General features: G+C 51.6%; 1 protein-coding gene across 1 annotated transcript in view; it reads left to right on the top strand.

The window, feature by feature from the left end:
- The window catches only part of RASGRF1 (Ras protein specific guanine nucleotide releasing factor 1), a 101,383-nt gene that overhangs the window by 31,267 nt on the left and 44,121 nt on the right, over nt 1–25,995 (top strand). Inside the window, exons 4-10 of the mRNA XM_061159618.1 lie at nt 4,779–4,871; nt 7,144–7,397; nt 15,083–15,162; nt 18,283–18,476; nt 18,789–18,898; nt 23,588–23,706; nt 25,417–25,577. Of these exons, the coding sequence (XP_061015601.1) occupies nt 4,779–4,871; nt 7,144–7,397; nt 15,083–15,162; nt 18,283–18,476; nt 18,789–18,898; nt 23,588–23,706; nt 25,417–25,577 (1,011 nt within the window). The remainder of the gene's footprint in view (nt 1–4,778; nt 4,872–7,143; nt 7,398–15,082; nt 15,163–18,282; nt 18,477–18,788; nt 18,899–23,587; nt 23,707–25,416; nt 25,578–25,995) is intronic.

The following is a 25,995-nucleotide window of genomic DNA, read 5'->3' as shown; positions in this document are numbered from 1 at the left end:
GCCTCACAACCAGGCTCCCCAGGTTCAGGGAGACACAGGGTGGGCAGGAGGGACCCACTCCCAGCCACAGCTGTGCCAGCCCCAAACTTAAAAGGTCGGGTGGTCAGATCTGAGTTCAAAGCCCACCTCTGCCTCATAACAGCTGCAACCTGAAGCAAGTCCCCCAGTCTCTCTGCACCTCTGTCTAGGTTGTTGTTTAGTCGTTAAGTCATGTCCAACTCTTTGCGACCCCATGGACTGCAGTACACCCAGCTTCCTTGTCCTTCACTATCTCCCGGGGTTTGCTCAAACTCATGCCTTTTGAGTCGATGTTGCTATCCAACAATTTCATCCTCTGTCGTCCACTTCTCCTCCTGCCTTCAATCTTTCCCAGCATCAGGATCTTTTCCAGTGAGTCAGCTCTTTACATCAGGTGGCCAAAGCATTGGAATTTCAGCTTCAGCATCAGTCCTTCCAATAAATATTCAGGGTTGATTTCCTTTAGGATTAACTGGTTTGATCTCCTTACTGCCCAAGAGACTCTCAAGAGTCTTCTCCAGCACCACAGTTCAAAAGCATCAATTCTTTGGTGCTCAACCTTCTTTCTGAAGAACAGGCTTTTTATCGTTAGCTGACAAGGTTGTGAAGATCAAGTGAGGTCACTGATTAGCAAGCTCCTGGTTACTCTGCTGACAACCACGTGGACTAAGGGGGCAGGTGTGGGGCCAGCGTGTGGCTGGTAAGTCCTCAGAGTGTGGGCTGAGAATCAGCTCCAAGACGGTCCCTTCCTTCTGCCTGCTATGGCCGTCTGGAGGCTGGTTAAGTCTTCTAGAACTTCTAGAACTAGTCTTCTAGCCTTGCTAGGTTAAGTCTTCTAGACCTTCACTACTCAAAGTGTTATATGGCCCATCAGAAATGCAGAACCTGGGGTCCCACTTAGACATGCCAAGTCAGAACCTGCACTTTAACAGCATCCCAGCAATTCTCCTTTACCTGAGAGATGCTGACTCTCAGCCCTTAGATGCCCCTCGCCAGCTGTTCTTCGCCTGCACATGATGATCTGATCACCTCTCACTGCCTCATCTCACCAGGAGGTCACAATGTGTGTGTTATTTGCTCAGTGATATCTGACTCTTTGTGACCCCCATGGACTGTAGCCCACCAGGCTTCTCTGTCCATGGGATTCTCCAGGCAAGAATACTGGAGTGGGTTGCCATTCCCTTCTCCAGGGTATCCTCCTGACCCAGGGATCGAATCCCAGTCTCCCACATTGTGGGCAGATTCATTACCATCTGAGCCACCAGGGAAGCCCCCCAAAATGCAGGGGCATCAATTCTTCAGAGCTCAGCCTTTTTTATTGTCCAGCTCTCACATCCATACATGACTACTTGGGAAAAAAGTCATAGTTTTGACTATATAGACCTTTGTAGGCTACAGTCCATAGGGTCCCATAGAGTCGGACAAGACTGAGTGACTAAGCACACATGCACAGGGAACTAGATCCCACATGTCACTGCTGCTGCTGCTGCTAGGTCACGTCAGTCGTGTCCGACTCTGTGCAACCCCATAGACTAGACAAGACCAAAAAACTTAAGGAAGGAAAAAAAAAGGAAGGAAGAACTGAGCTGTGTGGCAGCTATCTGAAAAGCAAGAACTACAAAGGTCTTTAGTAAAACCTTGGTGGGTAACAAAGAGGAAAACACCTGGGTTAATTCCACCATAAATAACTGCTCTGACTAAATGCATTCTGGACTAAAGACACTGCCTCTTGAGGAGGGAGCAGGATGGGGCAGAAGCTGATGCACCGTGTCTCAAAGTTGGGGTGGCAAGCGGGGTTTTTCTCTGATGGATCAAGGAAGCCAGACCACCGGTGGCGAGTGGGCAGGATCCAGCAGAGACACCTGGCTTTGAGCCTGGTCAGGCAGCCGAAGCTAGACTCTAGCCGGTGAGTTGGGCGTGAGCCAAAGTCCCCACCCTGCATGGCCTTCATCAACAAGGGTCAAGTGAGCAGACCCTGGATGTCTAGCAAGCAAACCAAGGTCCAAAGCAGAGCCATCTCCAGAAGAGACCTGCCAGGGTCGGAGAAAGGCTGCCTCCGTGGGCTCACCTGACCCTCGCTCCAGGCAGAGATGGGCCACAGCCCAGGACTTGTGCGGGGTCCCAGGCTTGCAACTCCCTCACTAGAGCTTTGCCCCCGACCCTGGACCTGATGATCCTTGAACAGAGGCTCCAAGGCTGCCAGTGCTACTGTGCATGCAGCATAGCGCCTGACCTAATTGCATCTATTTTTTGCCCTGGTCCCTGCTGAGTGGATGTCCTGGAATGCCTCTTTCTGAGACAAGTGCCAGGTTTAAATACAGGACGGACACACACACACACATATAGCACACACACACACACACACAACCCACCATGCTAAAGAAAAAAAAAAAAAAAATGGTTCCATGTGCAAAGCTCAAAAGTGGCAAAGAAAGCAGAAGGTGATAATAATCAGGTCGAATGTGGGCATTGACTGGGCATTCCTGCATCTCTCAGCTCTCTAAGAGCCTGCCTGTGCGTCTGTGTGTTCGCATTTGTTCCTCAGCCCTTTAAAATACAGATCAAAGAACCAGCCTTTATTTCACTGTGCAGATGTTCCCAGAGAATCGAAAGAAAAGGTGGGGGGTGGGGGAGAAAGAAGAAAAGCCTGTGTCGGCGCTGAATATGTCTCAGTTAGATATTTTCAGCCGCTCTTCAAGCATAGGCCAGGGTAATTTTAGCAACCTGCGAGTGGAGAGCGGGTAACTGTTCCATTTTGCTTTCAGAGTGCTCAATTCGCTCAATTGTGAGAGCCCATTCATTCTGCAGTTCAGCAAGTGGCCTTGAGGGGACAAAGCCACGTGCTCTGAAGAGGAGCAGAGGCTTTGTGGCAGTGTTTGTGGAGTCCCCTGGGCTGTGTGGGGCTCGGTGACTGTGGTGTTTTCCTGTGGTTGAGGTTTTTGTCGCTGCTGTGGTTCTGACCCTTCTCTAATTGACTTATTTCTGTAGCCAATGAATATCTTTCGGGTGCCAGCCCCATGCTAGGCACCCAGAACCCATGAATGAATGAAACGGTGTGGTCCTTCCCCCATAGATACTATAGTTGTGATGGCATACACAGGCAGTATCAGCATTTTCAGGCTTCCCAGGTGGCACTAGTGATAAAGAATCAGCCTGCCACTGCAGGAAACCAAGAGACACGGGTTCAATCCCTTGGCTGGGAAGATTCCCTGGAGAAGGAAATGGCAACCCACTCCAGTATTCTTGCCTGGAGAATCCTACTGACAGAGGAGCTTGGCGGGATACAGTCCATAGAGTTGCAAAGGGTCAGACAAGACTGAAGCGACTTAGTATGCATGCATGCCAGCATTTTCACTGGAAAGTACACAGCCCTGGGAGCCCTGGTGAGGGATCCCCAGCAGAAACTTGCGGACTCTGGGGTGGCATGATGGAGTCCCACCAGGGAGGCTGCACCACTGGCCTGTCCACCTGAAGAGTGCCTGAGGCCCCCGGCCACAGTGTGGCTTAAGGCGCCTCTTCTCCTGGGCGCCACCCTGTTGGCTTTATTCTTGCAGCTGGGCAGACCTGTCTGATCCCAAATCTGGCAAATATAGATTCTTAGATCAGCTCCAACACTCGTTTAAAGAGCTGTTCCATTTTTCTAGGCCAGCAGTTCCCAGGCTGTGTTCCAAAGAGAGCTCCAAGTCAGAGAAGTCCTTCAGGGTTGTCCCGGGAGGGGACAGCCAAGCCAGCAGCACTTCCAACTGAAGTCCTGCTGGGGTTCCAGGACAGTTTTGTTTGAAAAGACAAAGGGACTACCCAAGTGTCCATTGATGGATGAATGGATCGCAAAATAGGGTTTGTACATACAATGGATGTCCTCCCTAGTGGCTCAGCGGTAAGGAATCCGCCTGCCAGTGCTTGAGAACAGTTTGATCCCTGGGTCAGGAAGATCCCCTGGAGAAGGAAATGGCAACCCACTCCAGTATTCTTGCCTAGAAAATCCCATGGACAGAGGAGCCTGGCAGACTACGGTCCATGGAGTTGCAAAGAGCTAGACACTACTGAGCAACTAAACAACAATACAGTGGATATTACTCAACCTTACAAAGGAAGGGAAGTCTGACATAGGTGAACCTTATGCTGGTGAAATAAGACAGACACAGGTAGACAAATACTGTCTGATTCCACTTAGGCAAGGTACCTAGAGACATCAGATCCACAGAAAGTAGAATGGTGGGTGCCAGGGGCTGGGGAGTTAGTGTTTAAATGGGGACAGAGTTGGGGAGGATGAGAAAGTTCTGGAGACAGATGGTACAGATGGTTGCACAGCAGTGTAAGTGAACTTGATGCTACTGAGCTGTGCACTTAAAACTGGTTAAAACAGTAAATTTTATGTTATGTCTATTTTACCACAATAGAAATTCGAAGATAAAGGAACTGAAGGTTTAGGAAGTAAGGAAGATGATCACAGATTTGGACCAAAGCTCCCAGATTACAAAGGGATTGCCTGCAGCCCTGAGGGTGCCCCGCCCAGGGTCACTCAGAGTCAGATCCCAGCTGCCCTGGACCCGGGTGGACGAGCACCAGGTCCAGTGCTCACTCACAGATGTCCGGCTTGTAACCTCTGGCGGACAGGAGCTGCAGTACCTCCGTTCTCATGGAGTTCGTGGGACGGCACTTGCCCACCACGCCGCGCCTGGTGGTGCCTGGAGGGGTGGGACTTCTGCCGCTGCCGCAGCCCCCCCACCCCCAGCAGCTGACCCATGTTTCTGTTGCAGATCGCATCTCTGCTCAAAGACAATGAGCGCATCCAGTCCACCCAGACCGTCACCCCCAACGACGAAGACAGTGACATCAAAAAAATCAAGAAGGTCTGTACCGTCCCTCAGGGCTGGCAAAGCTGCCTCAGTCCTCTTTAGAGAGCCCCACCCCCAGCACAGCCCCGTGTCCACAGTGTCCCCCTCTGTCCCCCTGCTCCCAGTGTGTCCTTCCACTTCCACTCCAAAGGCAGAACCAATAGCCCCTCACCTCTGACCGGCACCTCATCGAGCCATTTCTTCGGGCTGTCTCTGTGAGGTAGGATGGTTCAGCCCATTTGATAGATAAGAAAACCCAGGCCCCAAAAGATGAAAGAGTGGATTGAGCCAGGGCAGGAACCCAGGCTATGAGACTCATAGCTGAGAGCTTTCCTCACGACCCTGGGCAGCCTCAGTGAGACCCCAGGCCACTCTTCCATCCTCCCAACCTTGCGTGCCTGCCCGCCCCCTCACCCCAGCCACTGTCCTGCAAACACTGCTTCTCCCAACTGTACCCTTTGGTGCCCAGCAGAGGTCAGCATGGCAACTGACCTCTGTGACACACCAGGTTGGCCCAGCTGGTTTTACTCTGTTGGAGTCCAGGAGGGGTGGACATCTCAGGAGGTACCAGAGAGCTGCCCAGTGGCAGGGATACTGACCAGCACCGTGGGCCACCCTGTGGAGGGGAAGAACATGGTCTGTGTTTGCAGCTGGCCAGACTTGAAGCAGGGAAGCCTGACTCACCCTAAGAAAAACAAGCAAAACCAGAAAACCCTCCTTGTTAAGAGCATAAAAGGACCCCAGCACCATCCAGACCAGAAGCTGCAAACCGGCTTCCCACAGGCCAAGTTCAGCCTCCCGGCGTGTTTGGGGTTTTTAGCCCATACGGTGTCTTTTTTCCCCCCTTTTTAATGTGTTGCCAGTGCTATAAACGCTAAACATTTCACATTAAAAAAAAAGTCTATATTTCTGGTTTCTCAGAAATAGAAAAAGCTAACATCCATTATGCACTTTCTATGTGCCAGACACTATTCTAGGAGATTTATGCAGATTAATCTCTTCCGAACTGAGAGCCCTCTGGAGTTTGATTGTTATCTGCATTACACAGATGAGGGTACAGAAGCCCATAAGGGCAAAACGATTTGCTCAGGTCACACAGCCAGGTATTGGCAAAGTGACATTTAAACCCCAGTCGCTGAGCTCCAAAGCCCACATCCTCAGTCACTGGGACACACCATCTCTTGGAAAAGCAGGAGGTCTTGCAGCCCCAGGCCCGCCTCCTGCACACAATGTCTGCTGGCTCTAGGCCACGTGCCTGCCCACCTATGATCCATAGGACCCCCTGGTACCCCATGGACATTGGACTTGCCACCAGGGGTCTGAACCAAGCCCTACCCACACAGGGATGTGCAGACCTGCCTTCTCTTCCATGGCCCCACTGGACTTCCTGGCCCATTTTGAAAGCCATTCTGGTGGGAACACTTGGTTAAGTCCCAGCTGAAATGCACTGTCCTCCTTTTATTGTCACCCTCCTGGGGCCTCTGAGCGAGGCTTCCTATCTTCAGAGAGAGCTACTGTGACAAGGTCAGACTGCTCCTCCCCAGGGCAGTCGGCCCTGGCCACAGGTCTGCACTCAGAAGGCCACACTTGCTGTTCATGGTGAGTGCCCTTTTCAGCTGATAGTGTTTTGATGAGCACCTCAACAGGCATCCCCTGGATCCCCAGGATCCCCCCTCCGACCCAGCACCATGCAGCACCCTTGTTCCTGGGGCCCTGGTCCCTCCCCGTGCAGCCCCTGAGCTTGCCCACAGCTCAGCAGCAGGAATGGTGAGGAGCCTTGACTGGAAGCATACAGATCTTCACACAGTCCTCTGAGTCTGGGAATCAAAGCCCTTCCCAAGTTATCACCAAAATGAGGCCAAGCCAAGCAGCCCAACTCAAGTGACCATGTTCTTTTCTCCCCACGGAGGCAGGGGAGAGCCTCTGGCGGCGGCCGATGAGGTCCAAGCATGAGATGAACTCATCTGCCATGTTCAGTTCAATGTTATAATCGCCTTCTGAGCAGACAAGCTTAAATGGAAACTTCTGGGCTCTCAGACCAGTCATTAGATGAGAAGTGTGAGCTCCACCCAGCACAGCCTGGCAGCTCTCTCTTCTCGCGGCCCCTCCCGTGGTGGGGACTTGGAGCCGCATTTTCCCTCTGTCTGGGGATGCTACCAGAGCAACCTGGGGGACCTGGTTTGAACACAGAGGTCTGGGGTGGGGCCTGGGGTTGGCATTTCTAACAGAATCTCAGGAGATGCAGCGTAGGCTGATGGGCGGCTCTCCTGCCGGTCTCGGGGCCCAGGTGCAGAGCTTCCTGCGGGGCTGGCTGTGCCGGCGCAAGTGGAAGACCATCATCCAGGACTACATCCGGTCGCCGCACGCAGACAGCATGCGCAAGAGGAACCAGGTGGTGTTCAGCATGCTGGAGGCCGAGGCCGAGTACGTGCAGCAGCTGCACATCCTGGTGAACAACTTCCTGCGCCCGCTGCGGATGGCCGCCAGCTCCAAGAAGCCCCCCATCACGCACGACGACGTCAGCAGCATCTTCCTGAACAGGTGAGCACCTGAACCTCAGTCCCTGCCTGCACCCACCCCTACCACCACCACCACCGCTGCCTCAGAGCACTTGGCCAAGGTGGGAGGAGGGAGCCTGGCCAGCAATGAACTTGACCACAAGCTCTCCTCTAGTTCCCGCCAAGTGTGTAGGAGGAAACCGAGCCCAGAGAGGAAGGCGGCCACCCGAGGTCTCAGGCCTAGAAGCCAGTGTTCTGACCCTGACGGGCAGGATACAGATAGAGGCCCACAGAGTAGATGTCTGAACCCGGGGGTTTAGCTGGGGCAATGTCGGGAGACGTTTTTGATTGTCAGAACTTGGTGAGGGGGTTAGGGGAAGAGTTTGCAAGTAGCATCTAGTGGGTAGAGGTCAGAGATGATGTTCAGCATCCTACAGTGCACAGAGCAGTCCCCCCAACCCCAGCAAAGAATTATTCCACTAGAAATAATCGTGCCATTACCCTGGTGGTCCAGTGGTTAAGACGCCAAGCTCCCACTGCAGGGGTGCAGGTTTGATCCCCAGTCAGGGAGCTAAGATCCTATGCACCAGAAAAAAATCAATCAATAAAAATAATCAAGCCAAGGTTGAGAAACCCCAACCCCGGATCAAATGTTTGAGAACAGTACAGAACCCTGTGTTGAGAGGCGGGTTCATTATCACTTGCACCACATGAGACGAGTTGAATTACATGTTTACAAATTATAAATCAAGCTACAAAAAACCAAGCGTGTTCCATCGCTCTACCTTAATATCATTGTCATAATGATCAAGAAACAGGCCTAAATTTTTAGAATTTTCAGGCTCGTTAGAGTTCAGCTGTGTACCATGTTACCCACACACCATATGAAAGTGGTTACTTTTTCCAAATGGTGACCCTGGGCATTTGTGTGGGTTTGGCAGTGCCTCAAAAGGCTGAGCTGACGGTTGCCCTTCTGCTGTCCACCTCTTTTGAAAAGGAAAGTCTTAGGAAGTGGTTTAAAGGAGCTTTGTGGTAGCCAATAAAATGGAGTAAACTAGGTAAAAGCAACAAACATAAAAACATCAACAGAGTGCTATTTCCAAACGATTCTCATCTAGGAATTAAAGTAAATCATATGTGCTTCAGGGTATTCATTCAGCTGCACTTCCTTTAGCATAGTCATCGTTCAGTCACTTCACTAGTTCCAACTGCCTCATCCAGGTATTATGCAGAGATGTTTGGGACCCTCCCCCTGGGCCCTGCTCTGCCCCTTTACCTGCCAGGGTGCTGTAGCAAGTTTAAGGACTTGTGTGTCACCCGGGAGGAGATGGGGGAGCCAGTGGACACGGGTCTGATTCTGAGGGGTTGAGCTGAGATGCTGAAGGTGGCTGGGAGAAGGACCAGGCTGACATCATGGATGTGGAGGAGACGTCAGAGTACAGGGACATGGTGGAGGTGGGAGCAGAGGAGAGGAGCAGCTTCTAGCCTCAGAAAACCTTGTAGAAACTGAATCACTGGGCCTTACAAAGTTGCTTTATTTTAATGTATTTATTTGGCTGTGCCAGGTCTTAGTTGCAGCATGTGGGATCTTCCTTGTGACATTCAGGCTCCTAGTTGCAACAAGAGGGCTCTAATTCCCCGACCAGGGATCCAACCCGGGCCCCTGAATTGGGAATGCAAAGTCTTAGCCACTGGACCAGTTGGGAACTCCTGAGCATGACTGCCTTCTTATCGTTCACACCTCACTACATGATCCACTGTGTGCACAGGACAGTATAAGGGTCAGTCACTGTCTTAAATACTTTGCTTTTTGTGAGCAGAGACCAGCTTAATTATTTTTTTCTTGAAAAAATAGCAGCACTGCACAGCTTCTGTGCATGACTGAATGTTCTGGACTGCCCTCACCTCATTAAGCTTTGCAGGGCCAGCTTTATGCCAGGCTTTCTGAGCACTTGGCCCGAGTGATTTCCAATCCTGGGAGATGCCCCATCAGGCTGGCACCAGAGCTCAGAGAGGTGATGGATGGGATGTGCTCGGGGTTCCAATGGGCTGTGATTTTAATCCAGTTCCGTTTTACATCAAGGCCTCTGCTTGCCCCTGCTGCCCTATTAAATGATGGGCTGGATCTTCGCTTACCCCCATCCTCCTTTTCCCCAACGTGTACTCATCACAACCCAGGTCTTGGAAGGCACTGCCCCCACCCACTTCTGCGCTATTGAGAACTTTCTATTGTGGGTGAGCCCAGCCTCCCCTCTTGCTGGGGAAGTGCCTCCCCTCTTTCTGGGTAAGTGCTGTGATCTCTGGGGTCTCCCTGCCTTGGACCACAGCACAGAGGTCCGTGTGTACCACAGGCCAAGGGCAGAGGCTGCCAGCCCACTCACTAGAAGGCATTTCTACACGTGACTTCCCCCTGGGTTTGCTTTTAGACCAAAATGAATTCAGTGATTCAGCCACACTAGAAACCCGATGCTACTTTGGTGATATCATTTGCCAGAGCTCCTTAAAAGAAGTCCTTGAGAAGAAAGAGGCCTCTCTCCAGGCTGGCAGATTCCTGGAGGGTGCTACGGAGCTGGGGAGGGGGTTAATTGTGTGTTTCTACAATAGTGGAGGGTGGAGGGGAGGGGCGGAGCAATCTTGGAAGTAAACACCTGCAGCAGGTTTTGTTTACCCAAGACAATGAGCGCAGAGACTTGGACTGTTTCCCTTTAATAAAAACATTGCCCGGCGACATGTGCTGAGAACCACAGGCATGGCCCTGTGATGAGAGCATCCCGCCCGGGTGACAGATGGTTGGTACCTTGATGCCGCTCTGATTGATCAGCGGTGGCTGGGAGTCCCAGGCTGAGAAGGATGGTGAGGCTCTGTGGGGGAGTGTGCTGCCATCCATTCGTCATGTCTGCATGGGCTGGGGAGTGAGGAGGGACGGGTAGAGGGCAGGGCAAGAGTGAAGAGGCCTGGTTCTGCCATCCTCCTCCGGCCCAGCCCTGTAGATCTGAGAACGGCTTGGGTGAGTCACATTCCTTTCTGGGATCAAGAAGAGAACCAGAAAAAAATGAGCGCTTCCCAAGTAGACAGGTCGCTTCCTCTCCCTCGAATTCTCCCCACCCTACTGTTCTCCCTGTTTTCCTTATGACAACTCTCTCCTACTCTTCCTTCATGTTTTTCTTGGATGTCTCCGACCACCCCATGCCCCTTGTCGCCATTGGCTTCTCTTCCCTGGTTGTGTGCTTCCAGGGCCCCCTTTTGTAGCATTCATCACACTTAAACATAGGTTTCTTTTGTGTAGATTCCCTGCTGCACTCTGAGTGAGCTGTGGGGAGAGATAGGGCCGGAGAATACAGTTGCCCTAGCTGTGCACTGCACAATTCAGGGACAGCATTCACATAAACTGGGTCTCGGCAGAGTTCTGTCAAGGGCCAGATGGTAAATATTTTAGATCTTGAGGGCCAGAGGGTCTCTGTCAGAAGCAGGTGGACTTAGGCAATCCTTATGATCGGTTGAATGAGTGCGGCTATGTTACAGTAAACCTTTACTGATGGATGTTAAAATGGTAATTCTATATAATTTTTACTTACCATAAAATACACTTTTGATTTTTTTCAACCATTTAAAATTATAAAAGTCCTTCTAAACGTGCAGGCTGTACAAAAACAGAAAGTGGGCCGGCATTCTGGATGGCAAGATTCCATGTCATAAATGTCATTTCACCCAAAACATGCTATGAAGTTAATATAATTGCAATTGAAGTTCAGCCTAGCAGAGTGATTTTAAAGTCCATCTGAAGGAATAAATACATGTAAATTGATAATCATGTTCTGAAAAAAGAACAATGAAAGTAACATTTCCTACATTAATTAAAATATATTGTAGGCTTATAAATATATTAAAAGTAACAAAAACAGCCTGACACTATTGCCAGAACAGGCCAATAGACCATCAAAGTAAAATAGGAAGTTCAGAAACAGACATACCCATGTTTGAGAATTTAGTGACAATAAGGTCAGCTTTGAAAGGCAGGGGAAACAGCTGGAGTATTGGATAAATAAAATGGGACAGTTGGCTAACCAAACTGAGAGAAAGATTACATTTATATCTTTTATTCACAAGCTACACCAAAGTAAACTGGAGTTAAGTATTTTTAAAATTATTTATTTATTTTGGCTGCACTAGGTCTTCGTTGCTGCGTGGGCTTTCTCTAGTTGCAATGAGTGGGGGCTACTCTCTAGTTGTGGTGCTTAGGCTTCTCTTTTGGTGGCTTCTCTTGAGGCTCCTGGTCTCTAGAGCACAGGCTCAGTAGTTGTGGCACATGGGTTTAGTTGCTCTGAAGCATGTGGAATCTTCCAGACCAAGGATCTAACCTGTGTCCCCTGCATGGCAGGTAGATTCTTAACCACTGGACCACAAAGGAAGTCCCCTAGTTAAGTAGTTATATGTAAAAAATAAAATTATAGATGAGTGTGTATGCAGTCTAGGAAAAGACATGCTCAAAGCAGAAAAAAAAAAAAAAAGAAAGAAAATGGTACACCCCACGGCAAAGTAGAAAAACTTTAAATGACACTAAACACAAAATCAATGGAAAATAGCTGAAAAAAAAAAAAAAAAAAGTCTGCAATGTAGATGTTCGATTGTACAGTTAACATGAAGAGTTAGTTTAAATTAATAAAACTGAAAATAGTAAATGGACAGGACTTGGCAGTTCTCAAAAGAAGATGTTCAAATGGCCAATACAAAGGAAAATGGAGCCTTCATCAACTGTATTTTTATAGTCCTGGCTTATGATGTTCCTACTGTGCTACTCTACCAGTCCGTGCCCTGTTGGAATCTAAGAGGGTGGGTTTCCTCCCTGGTGTTTCCGGCAGCCGTATAAGGGGACTCCCTGGGAGTGGGGCCCTGAGTCTTGCTGTCAGTGCTTGGGGTCATTCGTCACCTCCTGGCTCCTCAGGAACCTGTGATAGTCTTTCTGCCTCCACCCTCCCCCACCTCAGGGCCCATGTTCACCCTTCTGTGCACTACCATGCACCCCGGACTCGTCTCATTTGAATTTTCCAAACGCTCTTCCCACGTGGATGACTAAAGCTCTTCAGATTGGCACGGTGTCTATTTATCTGTTCAATTACTAGTTCAGGGGCCATGGACAGGCAGAACCAGCCTGGTCACAGGTGCATCTGTTGCAGACTCGATGCCTGAAAACTGAAGATGACTTCAGCCATCAAAGGGGAACCCTAGTCCAGAAATCACCCTGTCAGCACCCCTGGAGGCCGGTTCTCTTGGGACTTTAGGGAAATGATAGTTAATTCATGGTAATGACTGAACCACACTCAGGAATGAGAACTCGGAATGTTTCCACGACTTTGTTCAGTAGCTCGGTTGTGTCCAGCTCTTTACGACCCCCATGTACTGCAGCACGCCAGGCTTCCCTACCCTCTACTATCTCCAGGAACTTGCTCAAACTCATGTCCATTGAGTCAGTGATACCATCCAACCGTCTCATCCTCTATCATCCACTTCTACTTTTGCCTTCAATCTTTCCCAGCATCAGGATCTTTTCCAATGATACCTGTTAAAGACCCCCCTGGCCCCAGCCCTTCCCTTCTGAACATCCTGGGGGTGTGATCAGTACAGACTTTGCTCTGCAGTGCCCAGGCACTGTGTTCTGTTCTCTTACCACTACCACCACCCCACCTCTCAGCTTCCTTCTCCCTTTTTCTCTTGCAGTCTTTCCCTCTTTTCTTTCTCTCTTCACACAGTATGTTTTCTCTGCAGAGTGGGGGTGCTCAGGGCATTCCAAACCCATCTGGGGTCCAGGAGCCCCATGCCTCTCAGGCCTTCCGTGCACGTGAGGTCCAGGCCCCTCACTGGCCTCCTGTGCCTCGCAGCCCAGGGGCGCCCACCCAGCGCCTTCCACCCTTTGCTCTTGTCCTGAGAATGAGACCTCACGGTGGTGGGAGTTTGCCTTCAGGGCACAGACTGCTGGGAGGACGGACAGCACCCCAAGCTGGAAAACACCAGGGTCTCAGCGACCAGCCAGGGTGCTGGGAGAGCCTGGGTGATGGAGCAGAGAGTGTAGCCATGGAGGGGTGGTGATACGGCAGAGAAAGACAGAGAGTGTTCCAGGAAGAGGGGAAGACAGGGCCCAGAGCCCCAACTCATGGGAGCTCACTCTTCCTCTCTGGGCCTCAATTTCCCTTTCCATAAGTGGAGCGCACATTAAAAAAGAATTTTTTGGCTGCGCCACAGGTGGGATCTAGTTCCCTGACCAGGGATTGAACCCCATACCCCCTGCTCTGCTTTGGAAGCACGGAGTCTTAACCACTGGACCACCAGGGACAAGTCCCCACACTTCAGCATATTTGGTTCTTTTGGCTTCCTCTGTGATTCAAAGCAAGCCCAGACATGCTGGGGAGACCCCCAGGTCTTCAGGGTGTAGGAGCCAGGATGATGAGCAGGAGCAAGGGAAGAACAGGAGGAGGGGGGCCCTGCAGGATGGAGCAGAAATTGGCCCATCTCTTGGGTTCTCTGCGTTCTCACAGATTGGCTGTTCTCTGGAGCCAGCCACTTGGGGAGCAGTGGGCAGAGAGGAGGGTGTGGGAAGGGAGCCACGGCAAATGTGGCTGCCTGGGAAATGTTTTGAGGCCTAATGAGAGTATGTGCACCCCCAGCATTCCAGGTAATGACAAAGCAGGCACTTTAGAGACTCTGGGTTTCTGTCCTTTCCTCAGTGGTTTTTTTTTTTTTTTTCCTTTTCTAACCTTTACTCAAAAGGGGGCTGGTGAAGAGCTAGCATTTGCTGAGCATCACTCTGCTCTAGTAGATGTACAATACTTTCAGAAGAACCACATTTCACCTCCGTGTTTTCCATGGAAGGACCTATGGTTCAGAGATGTTAGGCATCTTGCTCAGGGTCACACAGCTGGGAACGGGCAAAAGGCAGCAGATCTGAGCCTCCATCTGTGTGGGTCTCAAGCCCTAGCTCCTGTCATGTCCTCAGGACATGAGGACTTTTCCTCTGAGTTCTTCAGGATCCCTCAGGGGCACCCCCAGCCAGCAGGGACTTGAGGGAGCTAGGGAAGCCAGCAGCCAGAGCACTACCCTTCTCGGCCAGCTTGACTGGCTTTTGATTGCATGCTGAGAAGAGCCTTTCTGAATTGTACGCTCTGCTGTCACCATCCTGAAATACACTTTATTTTTTTGGAGACCATTTTTTTCTTAATTAATTAATTTTTTTTTCAGCTGTGGTGGGTCTTCTTGCTGTACACAGGCTTTCTCTCCTTGCGATCAGTGGGGGCTACCCTTCATTGAGGGGCACGGGCTTCTCGTTGCAGTGGCTTCTCTTGTTGTGCAGCACGGGCTCTGTGGCGCGCAGGCTTCAGTAGCTGCGACTCACGGGCTCTAGAGCACAGACTCAGTAGTCGTGGTACACGGGCTTCATTGCTCCGTGGCATGTGGGATCTTCCCCAACGTGGGGTCCAGCCGGTGTCCCTTGTGTTGCAAGGCGAATTCTTAACCACTGGACTGCCAGGGAAGCCCCATCCTGAAATTCTTAACCATTTTGTTAACAAGGGGCTCGCTTATTTGTTTTGCATTAGGCCCCACAAATTGCATAGTCCATCCCACTGAACTGATTTTCAGGTTAAGCATCACCTGAGAAGATTTCCTTAACTTGCGGGAGGGGACGCTTGGAGGGACAGGATGTCCTGGCCTGAGCTTACCCTGTGGTTTTTCTTGCAGTGAAACCATCATGTTTTTGCACCAGATCTTTTACCAAGGCCTGAAGGCCCGCATCTCCAGCTGGCCCACGCTGGTCCTGGGTGAGTAGCAGCCCTGGCAGGGGTCCTCTGCCCCTCCGTCCCCACCCCAACCTGGGAAGTCCATCTACAGTGGCCACCCCCTCCCCCGCCACCCCCAGCTAGCAACACTTTTGTCCTTGCAGAATGTACCAGAAGGGCCCTTTAAAAACTCCCAGGAACCCTCAGAGGGCTCAGAGGAGGAAAGACAAATTGGCAAAAGCTACATTTCTGGGAGGAAGTGATATATTTTTAGTTTATCTGTTTTTCCCTTTTAAAAATAAAATATATGTACCCATTTGAGAAAATTCGAGAATCCAGAAAAGTAGGAAATGGTTAAAAATATCAGCCATAGTTCTGCTTCCCAAAGATAACTACTGTAAACACTTGGGTTTGTTTCCTTCCAATTTTTTTTTTCTATGCATAGATCTTGGTGTGTTTTTTTTTTCCCATTTTACATAATTGCAAACATACTGAATATAGAATTTGAATCTTACTGTGGGTTTTTTTTTTCACTTAACATTATTGCATAAGCGTTTTCTCAAGCTAAAGCACACTTTTTGATGACTGTGTAGTGCTCCAGGGCCCTGTGAATCTGCCACCGTCTATGTAGACATCTCCCCCTTCTTGGCTCTTAAAGATGTTCTGCCTTTTTGCTGTTACTAGAAACAATAATGTCTACATATGAGGTGGTCTCCACATTAGAGAGCAGTTCCCTGAGATAGGTGTCCAGAGGCTGAATGGCTGAAACAAGGGGGGTGGACTCCCCGCTCTGTACTGACCATCACATTTCTCTCCAAGTCCTCACTCCTGAGAGTGATGTATAGGGGTACCTCTCGCTTCTTGTCTCTCCCACCCTGGGTAGCATCTTCCTTCCACCTAATTCAACAGGAAAAGGTGAGTTTTGTGTCACTTCTGCTGTGAAGTCAAGGGAAAAGGCTCAGGAAGGTGAAGGGACCGCTGAGAGAGGAGAGTCTCCCCTGCCCACAGGCCAGGAGACTTCCACAGGGAGTGAGTGCTATTTCTGTTTTTCTCAGGTCAAAGAGACCTGTTTTCTCCAAGATCAGAAGAAGAAGCAGGTGACTCAGTGGTAAAGAACAGGCCTGCCAGTGCAGGAGACATAAGAGCCGTGGTTTGATCCTTGGGTCAGGAAGATCCCCTGGAAGAGGAAATAGCAACCTGCTCCTATATTCTTGCCTAAAAAACTCCATGGACAGAGGAGCCTGGCAGGCTACAGCCCATAGGGTCACAAAGAGTTGGACACGACTTAACGACTAAGCAAACACACACACATACACTAGAAAGAAGAAAAAGGCTGTACTTCCTGTCCTCATAGGATTGATGAGGTGATCCACTGGGTAGGTGGATGCCTTGCGTGAGAGCTCCCACTTAAGAATTTGTTACAAGGAAATTTTTTCCTTTTATTGAAGTATAGTTAACTTACAATGTTGTGTTCATTTCAGCTGTACAGCAAAGTGATTCAGTTATATCTATATATACGTTCTTTTTGTAATATTCTTTTCCATTATGGTTATTACGGGTTATTGAATATAGTTCCTGGTGCTATACACTGGATGTGTGCGTGCTCAGTCGTGTCCGACTCTTTGCAACCCCATGGACTATGGCCCTCCAGGCTCCTCTGTCCATGGGATTTTCCCAAGAAGAATACTGGAGTGGGTAGCCATTTCCTCCTCCAGGGGATCTTCCCTACTCAGGGATCAAACCTGCGTCTCCTATGTCTCCTGCCATAGCAGGCAGCTTGTTTACCACTGAGCCACCAGGGAAGCCCTGTGCTATACAGTAGGACCTTCTCATTTATCCGTTCTATATGTAAAAACTTAGAAATGCTAAACCCAAGCTCCCACTCCATCCATCCCCATCCCCCTCCCTCTTGGCAACCACAAATCTGTTCCCTAAGTCTGTGAGTCTGTTTCTGTTTTGTATATAAGTTCCTGTCATATTTAGATTCCACATATAAGTGATATCATATGGAGTTTGTCTTTCTCTGTCTGACTTACTTCACTTAGTATAATCATCACTAGCTGCATGGTCTTTCTCTTTAATGGGGTTAGTAAGCAGATGTTTTAGAACAATGGTCCCTAACCTTTTGGGTACCAGGGACTGATTTGATAGAAGACAGTTTTTCCACGGATCAGGGTTAGGGGGATGGTTTCAAGATGTTTCAAGCACAGTACATTTATTGTGCACTTTATTTCTAATCTAACGCTGCTGTTGATCTGACAGGAAGTACTGGCCTGGAGGTGGGGGGACCCCTGTTTTAAAGGCTCCATCCCATCCCATCAAGTGTTGAGGGGCAGGTCTGGGCTTTCGAGAGCTGGAAGGACAGGATGCTAGACACCCAGGAGGTTGAGACTGACGGGCCAGCAGGGGCTGCAGAGCTGGGAGGGTGGAAACAGGGGACCCTCATGTGAAGGAACAGAGACTCAGGAAAGCATGTCATGGGGTGGAAAGCCCTGGAACAAAGGAGTCGGGAAACCTGGTTCCAAGCCAGCTGCTGACTCACCTTGTGGCTTCTGACAGGTCCCAGTCACAGATGGGACACTCTGGGAGGGAAGCCCCCTGGAGGGAGGAGGGCACTGGGGTGATGTAATTACAACAGAGGCCAAGGGCAACCCCACAGGCGCTCTGAGACCCAGGTGGCCCCTCAGAGAGGGGCATTGACTGGCCCGAGGGGCTGGTCATCGAGGCAGGGGCCGGCCTTCACACCCCCCTCCCGGACTGTCATGGGCCCAGCTTGTGCAGGGCAGCTTCCTTCAGCGGAGAGCAGTTCCCACACAGGGAGGACCCAGCTGATAGCCAGGGGAGAAGCACCTGTGTCCTAAAAGGGGCCCAGGGGCCCCCCCACAGCACCCTCCACACCTGCTTTCTCTGGCCCTCTAGGTGTCAGACTAGATAGGGCTCCATCTCAAAACCCTGTGGTTCTGATGTGATTGATCCTAGTGCCTGGGGCCTCCCTGTCTCTCCTAGGAGAGGGCGGTGGGTCCAGGGTCGGCTCTGAAGGCAGGGTTTTCTCTGGGACCTCCCGGGCAGGGCTGGGGAAGCCGAGGGCCTGGGGGAGGGCGTCAGCCCCTCACCCCACACCGAGGGCGCCCCCGCTGCCCGCTGAGCCCCGCCTTCTTGCAGCCGACCTGTTCGACATCCTGCTGCCCATGCTCAACATCTACCAGGAGTTCGTGCGCAACCACCAGTACAGCCTGCAGATCCTGGCGCACTGCAAGCAGAACCGCGACTTCGACAAGCTACTCAAGCACTACGAGGCCAAGCCCGACTGCGAGGAGAGGACGCTGGAGACCTTCCTCACCTACCCCATGTTCCAGGTGTGCCGCCCCACCTGCCGCCCTGCCAGGGCGCATGCGCACATGGGTGGCTGGGTGGTGGGGCCGGGAGGGGTGCGACTGGCAGAGAGCCAGGCCTGTGGGGCAGGGCAGGGGTGGGGGTGGAGAGGCTCGTCCCACCCAAGACCCTGGCTCCAAGTCTGAGATCGGGAGAGTCTGAGATCGGAAGTGCAATGGGGGTCCTTGGTGCTGAGAACCCTTGTCTTTGCGCCCCCATCCCTCTCCGGGGCTCTGTCTCTCCCTTGTATCACTTCATCGCCACCTCTCTCCTGCCTCACCTCCTCGCCCCTGCAGATCCCCAGATACATCCTGACGCTGCACGAGCTCCTGGCGCACACCCCTCATGAGCACGTGGAGCGCAACAGCCTGGACTATGCCAAGTCCAAACTGGAGGAGCTGTCCAGGTAAGCCCAGCAGCAGGTCCCCACAGCAGGGAACCCAGGTCCCCTCATCATGGGGCAGGCCCAGGCTTGAGGGTGCCCCCACTGGGAGTTCGCTGAGCCCAAATGGCCAAAACTCATGTTTCTGGTTAAGATTGTGAGGAGTGGGGACCCATAGCCTGTCCCACCTGGAGGCAGAATCCCCAGGAGCAGTCTGAGGGGTTTACAGCTCCAGTCCAGGTGGGCACCAGCGAGATGGGATGGGTGGCTTGATGTCCCTGGCATAGGTGGAGCCCAGCAAGGACCTGGGTGGTCAGTGGGCCCATCTCTGGGACTCGCAGACACTCTCTGCCCATTTCCTTGGTTCTCCAGCGTCAGTGTGTCAGTGCTTGTGGCTTTAGGGGCTCCATGGGGTCCCGAGTGTTGGGCCCTCATGTATCCCAGGCTCTGTTCAGCAGTAGGCAGTGTCCATGAGTGGACAGGCCATGGGCAGGCCATTGTCAGAGGCCGAAGCCCCATAGTCAGGGCCTCCCCTGCTCTCCCTCAGTCCCTGGAGCACAGTCTCTGCCCGGGCAGGAGCAGAGGGACCAGGGAGGAGGGCTGCCACACCCAGGTGATGGGGAGGGGGGTTCCCCATCTGTGGGGGCGGGGGCAGCATGGAGGGGAGGAGCTTCAGACTCTAGTGTTTCCTGAAAATGGAACCCACTAGAGTTTCTGATGGATGAGGTAAGAGAACAGAGAGAGAACATAGGAGTCGAAAGGGAGTCTGAGCCTGAGCAGCCTCAAGGATGGCACCGCCACGATGCAAGGTGTAGAAACCGCTGGAGGGGCAGGTTTGAAGGGGTCTTCTTCACTTCATGGGAGCTCTGTTGGGGGTGTGTTGGGCCTGAGATGGACGACAGCAGTGGAGATGACAAGGAGGGAGAGTCGGTGTTTGACTCTGGAGTTTAGGGAGGCGAGGTGGAACAGGTCATCAGCTCAAACATGGTATTTAAAGTCACCAGCTGGGACTTCCCTGGCGGTCCAGAGATTAAGACTTTGCACTTCCACTGCAGGAGGTGTGGGTTCGATCCCTAGTCAGGGAACTAAGATCCCACATACCACATGGTGCAGCCAGAATTTTTTTTAAAAAGTCACAAGATTGATGAGATCATCAAGGGAGTGCGTTTAAGCAGGAATGAGGTATGAACCAAAGGTTGAGCCCTGGGGCATCCCCCAGCGGAGGCCAAGAGGTGAGGAGGGGCCTTATGGTCAGAGATGGGTGGGTCTGCACGGTGTGGGGCTCAGCCACCAGCCCTGCTGGAGCCCCGCCCACCACCCAGAGCCCTCAACAGCTTCCTGAGTTCAACAAGTGGAAGTTGTTGGGCAGCTGGGCAGAGGGAGGACCAGTCTGGCCTGGGGCAGGGCACAGACCCCACAGTGAAGAATTCGGGAGAAGGTGTAAGCAGGGCGTGACTGCAGACTAACAGAACCATTGTGGGGTGTGGGCCCCAGTTCTCTCAGGCCACAGGGAGTCAGTACAGTGTACTCTTCCCCGGGAAGAAGATGTGGACCCCCCTGTGAGTTCCTGGACCCTGCGGGATACCCTGTCCCAGTGCAGGCAGGGGTACAGGAGGCACGTTGGTGCCAGGGAACTTGGCCCAAGACCCCAGTCCCCTCTCCCCCCTGGTGCTGAGTGTACAGACTGCTCTTCCTTTGTCCCCCCGCCCATCACCTACACCTGGTCCTGAGCCCAGCCTGAGCAGCACAAAAGAGGGTTTTCCCATGTGACAGCAGCCCTTTCATCCTCCTCCCACCTTCCCTGGGGCCTGAGGAAAGCTGCAGCTGACTAGAAGCCAGAAGATAACCAGCCCCTCCCTGGGCAACCTCAGAGCCCTGCACCCCTCACCTCTGGGGGCATTTGTCCCACTTCCTCTCCTGAACCCCTCACTCCTAGGCTCCAGGATAACCCAGGTCATCACTTCCAGTTCCCCCAGGAGCCTCAGGCCCTGGAAATCCCAGGCCGCCTTCCCAGAGTCCCCCAGCTTCCCTAACCTAGGCTCCCCCATCACAGACTGCAGCCTGGGTCTGCCGTTTACCCTGAGCCCATGCAGTTTATACACGTCTAACAGCCATGCCCAGATGGCTCAGGGCTAAAGAGCCCACCTGCCAGGGCCAGAGACATAGGAGACCTGAGTTTGATCCCGGGGTCCAGAAGACCCCTTGGAGGGAAAAATGACAACCCACTCCAGTATTCTTGCCTGGAGAATCTCATGGACACAGGATGCTGGCTGGCTATATAGTTCATAGGGTCCCAAAGAGTCAGACATGACTTGGCAACTAAGCAACAAAGTTGTTTTTTTTTTTTTTTTTTTTTGATGTGGACCATTTTTTAAAGTCTTTATTAAATTTGTTACACCATTGCTTCTGTTTTATGTTTGGGTTTTTAATGCTGAGTCTGACAGCGCCTGGGATCTTAGCTCCCTGACCAGGGATCAAACCTGCGACTCTGCATTGGATTGTGAAGTTTCAGCCACGGGACCGCCAAGGAGTCCACCCCCTCATTTTGAGCACCTCTAGCCTCTTCAGCCAATCTCTCACTCTCTGCAAGAGAGTCTGATTGCCTTGGGCTGCTACCAAAAGTGAAGTACTTTTGGAGGCTGGAGGAAGGATGGCTACTTCCATCCACAGAACTACCTGAAAGGTCCCTCCCTGGCCCGTGCCTGTGTGTTTTCCTGAAGAAGGCTAAGGCCTGGAAAGAGAAGAGCATTGCTGGGAAGGTGGGGGGTGGGATGGGTAGAAAACCAAAGCTTCTAAGGCAGAGACCTCATCTCGATGCCCCAGTCTGATAGCCGGCAAAAATGACAAGTTATCATATATCACCTTTTTTTAACAATAACATTTTCGCAGCCCTGATAAGGGCAATGGTCACCACCTTTTATTTAAGCACCTGTCATTGCATGAGGTCAGCCCATGCAATGCATTATTTTCCATCCTCACCCCAACAGTTACAAATGGGAAGCTAAGTATTCGAGGGGTTGAGGAATGCGTTCAGCATCAATCACGCTGATTCCCCTGTTCACAGCTCCAGCTCCACCCATGTCATCTCTCATTGTTACGGGGTTTGAATTGGATCATGTCTACGAGAGAACTCTGTTAACCACTGGATATTCATCAGCTCTCTGAGTGGTCTTACTTGTGGAATTTCAGGCATCAACAAAGAGGAGACTTTGTGCTTTCCTTAGAGTAGGTGGGGTACTTTTTCCAGACCTCCTTCCAAAAAATATATATATTCACTACTTTCCTAAGACTCCTGGAAACACATGGAGGATCTTAGCAAAGTTGTTAAGTCACTCCTACCTTTTCCCACCAATGCTATTTTAAAAAGCAGTTAAGTACTGCCACCTCATGGAGAGGAGCAGTGTTGCAGCAGTCAGAACCAGAACAGAAAGTTGCAAGTGTTCTTAGATGAAGGGGCAAACTGTGTCTTGCTTAAACCTCCTAGTTGTGCTGGAGCCTATAGAAGTAAACTGCAGTCAGTCTTTCCTTGAGCCAACTGGATTTCCAGGTGCTCCAAAAATAAGTCATTCTGGAACCCAAACATTAAGGAAACAACCATATAAAGAGTGTACAAGAGGGGAGAAGGAGGTGTGACAAATTGAGATAGTAGCATTGACATATATACACTAGCACATGTAAAATAGCTAGTGGGAAGCTGCTGAATAGCACAGGGAGCTTAGCTCAGTGCTCTGTGATACTCTAGAGGGTGGGTTACTCTGTGATACTCAGTGGGAGGAAGGATCTAGAGGGAAGGGACATATATGTGTGTGTATAGCTGATTCATCTGAATATTACTACTGGAAAAACCATAGCTTTGACTATACAGACCTTTGTCAGCAAAGTGATGTCTTTGCTTTTTCATATGCTGTTTAGGTTGGCCATAGCTTTCCTTACAAGGAGCAAGTGTCTTTTAATTTCATGGCAGCAGTCACTGTCTGCAGTGATTTTGGAGCCCGAGAAAATAGTCTGTCACTGTTTCCACATTTTCCCCTTACATTTGGCATGACTCATTGGAAAAGACCCTGATGCTGAAAAGATTGAGGGCAGGAGAAGAAGGGGGCAACAGAGGATGAGACAGTTGGAAGGCATCATCATCAACTCGATGAACATGACTTTGAGCAAACTCTGGGAGATAGAGGAGAACAGGGAAGCCTGGTGTTCTGCAGTCCATGGGGTCACAAAGAGTCACATACAACTGAGCGACTGAACAACAACAAATAGCTGATTCAGAGTATTATATAGCTAAAGCGACTGTACTCTGATTTCAAATTTTAATTAATCTTTTTAAAAGAACGTGCAGAGGGGAGAAACAAACACATTTCCCCGAGGCAGGAGTGAGCTTGGTTTGTTTTCTGGATGGAAATGAGGCCGGTGGTGGGGTAAGAGGCAGGTAATGAACAAAGAATGTCTTCTATACGCCCATCTTCTTCCCAGCTCTGCTGTCTCTCCTCCATGTGGGTCAGACCATCTTCTCAGCCTCCCAGAGCTGTTGGAGAATTAGAGGAGCCCGCGCCTGTAAAGTGCACGCACACAGTGGGCTCTCTGTGCGTGTAGGCTCTCTCACCTTTGGTGACCACAGGTTCTATCCGAGAATCCAGGCTCTCTTCCCAGGTCCAGCCAGAGACCCGGCATTGCATCCTCCCTGGGCTGGTCTCTGAGTGTTCATCCTCACAGGATAATGCACGATGAAGTCAGTGAGACCGAGAACATCCGGAAAAACCTGGCCATTGAACGCATGATCATTGAAGGCTGCGAGATCCTTCTGGACACCAGCCAGACCTTTGTGAGACAAGGTATGGCCTCTCTACCCTGTGTCCCGCACCCATCCCCGGCCAGGTGGGCCCCGGCAGCAGGAGGCAGGCCACACTCAGTGACACCACCAGTTGGCTCGGCTGCCGCGTGCCAAAGCCTGCCGGCATGACTGCGGCGTATTCCGGGCCTGCCGGGGGATATGTGACAGCTATATGTAGACGGTGGTGTCTATACATACAGACACCTGATATTGTCAGTTTTCACAGTTTCCTTGTCTCTAGATGTAAACACAATTCTTCCCAGATGGCCTTGGTTTGTCTACTGTATACCATCGTAAACACTGACGTGTCCTTTGAGGGAGAGAATACGGGGTGGAGGATGAGGCCAGGTTCTGACTGGCCCCCTGAGTCGTGAGCAGTTGCAGTGTCCAAGGTGGCGTTGACAAGGGTCAGTCCCTCTGTCCTGTACTCAGCCTCCTTGGCCTCTTGGGGAGGCCGTGATCACAATGGTTCTGGGTGCGGTCCCCTCACTCTTGGGCTTCAGCTGACCTTGGGGACACTGTTGAGAGGCTCAGCCCTAGTGAGAAGGGTGGGTGAAGCTCTCTGGAGCCCAAGGGACTGACTTCCAACTTGGGGATGTTAGAGCCACAGTGCCTTTAAGGTCAGCTCATTCAGATTCGATGGCCTGTGGGAAATTCAGTGTCTCCTTTCATGCCCAGAGGTGATGCCTCAGGACAGACCTCCACCTTCCTTCCTTCCTTCCTTCCTTCCTTCCTTCCTTCCTTCCTTCCTTCCATCTAGTCCTGGAGGTCTCTGACTACATGAAAGGCTGGCCTGAGCAGCTGTCACTGGTCCCCGCTGCCCTTGGCCTGAACCCCCTCTACTGGGAGTTTGTTCTGAGCCCCTGTGTCCTTCCCCAGGGTCCACCCTCGGACCTGCTGAGCCCAGAGCCAGCCTAGCCTGTGACCCACTCCCCTGAGCTGTGCTGTGCCCAAACTGAGGGTCTGGGCTGGACCTGGAGATTAAACAGGGAGCCCAATAAGCCCTTTCTCATTTATTCTGTCTCACCACCTCCGTGGATGCCTGCCCTATTCATGCCAGTCCAGCTCAGATCTCCAGGGATGCCCAGAGAGTAGACCCTGCTCCTCCCTCCAGGGCTGAATGTGCGGGGGAGAGGGGCTCAGGATACAGGGAAGGGGGTCCATGCAGTGATGAATGTGGGCAGGACGCAGAGAGGTGGCCCAGAGCAGGACTAGGGAGAATCAGGGAGGGCTTCCCGAGGAGGTGGCATTGGACTGCAACAGAACACACTGTGATCAATTGGCCATGTCAACAGTGGCTACATGTGGCAGCAGGGACTTAATGTGTCTTGCTAATCTCTCTGGGCCACAGCCAGCTCCCCACTTCTGCAGTCTCCTGCCACCCCCAGGCCCCAGCCTAGTCCTGCATTCTCACCCTAGGGGCTATGTCCTTCAGCGTTCCTTTGCTTTCTAAGGCCCTGGCCCTGGCTGGGTGGGTCAAAGTTCTGGCATGGAGTTTCTCTCGTCATCCCCCGCCCCCCTAAACCCCACCATGCGGCCCCAAGGAAGGGCTTTAGGGGGTGTCTGAGTCACCTGTCTGCTACCAGGAGCCAGGATTGCCTGGTCCCACTGCCATGGCCACCAGCATCGCCACCCACGTGCAGCTTCAAAGCTGGCTCAGAGGCACAGGTTGTCCTGGGAGATGGACTCAGGGTCTCTCCTCCATCCACAGGTTCCCTCATCCAGGTGCCCATGTCCGAGAAGGGCAAGATCACCAGGGGGCGCCTGGGGTCCCTGTCCCTGAAGAAGGAGGGCGAGAGGCAGTGCTTCCTGTTTTCTAAGCACCTGATCATCTGCACCAGAGGTTCTGGCGGAAAGCTTCACCTGACCAAGGTAAGGCCGGGGCTGGGGAGCTGCTGGGGCTGGAGGTCGGACACCACAGTGACCTGGGGGTCCTGACCAACACTGACCAGGGCCCAGACAGTGGGCAGGGGTGTCAGAGACGCTCAAGTATACACACACACACGCTGACTGCTCCAACTGGAAGCTTGGAATGAGCGAACCATTCATGGGTTTTCTACTGGAGAAGTCATGGGAAATGAGAAAGTGAGTACAAAGGCGACCCCCCCCACCCCACAGCTGGGAGCTGGGTCAGAGGAGCCAGGGGGTTCTGAGAAGCTCTTTCTTACATTTTTATTTCTTTATTTTTAATTTATTTCTGACTGTGCCGGGTCTTTGTTGTTGAGAAAGGGCTTTTCTCTAGTTTTGGCAAGTGGGGGCTGCTCTCTGGTTGCAGTGCCTGGGCTTTTCA

The sequence above is a fragment of the Dama dama genome, chromosome 13, assembly GCF_033118175.1.
Source record: "Dama dama isolate Ldn47 chromosome 13, ASM3311817v1, whole genome shotgun sequence".
Taxonomy (NCBI): domain Eukaryota; kingdom Metazoa; phylum Chordata; class Mammalia; order Artiodactyla; family Cervidae; genus Dama; species Dama dama.
The sequence above is the reverse complement of the archived record's forward strand: the minus strand, read 5'-3'. Positions and strand labels throughout refer to the sequence as shown.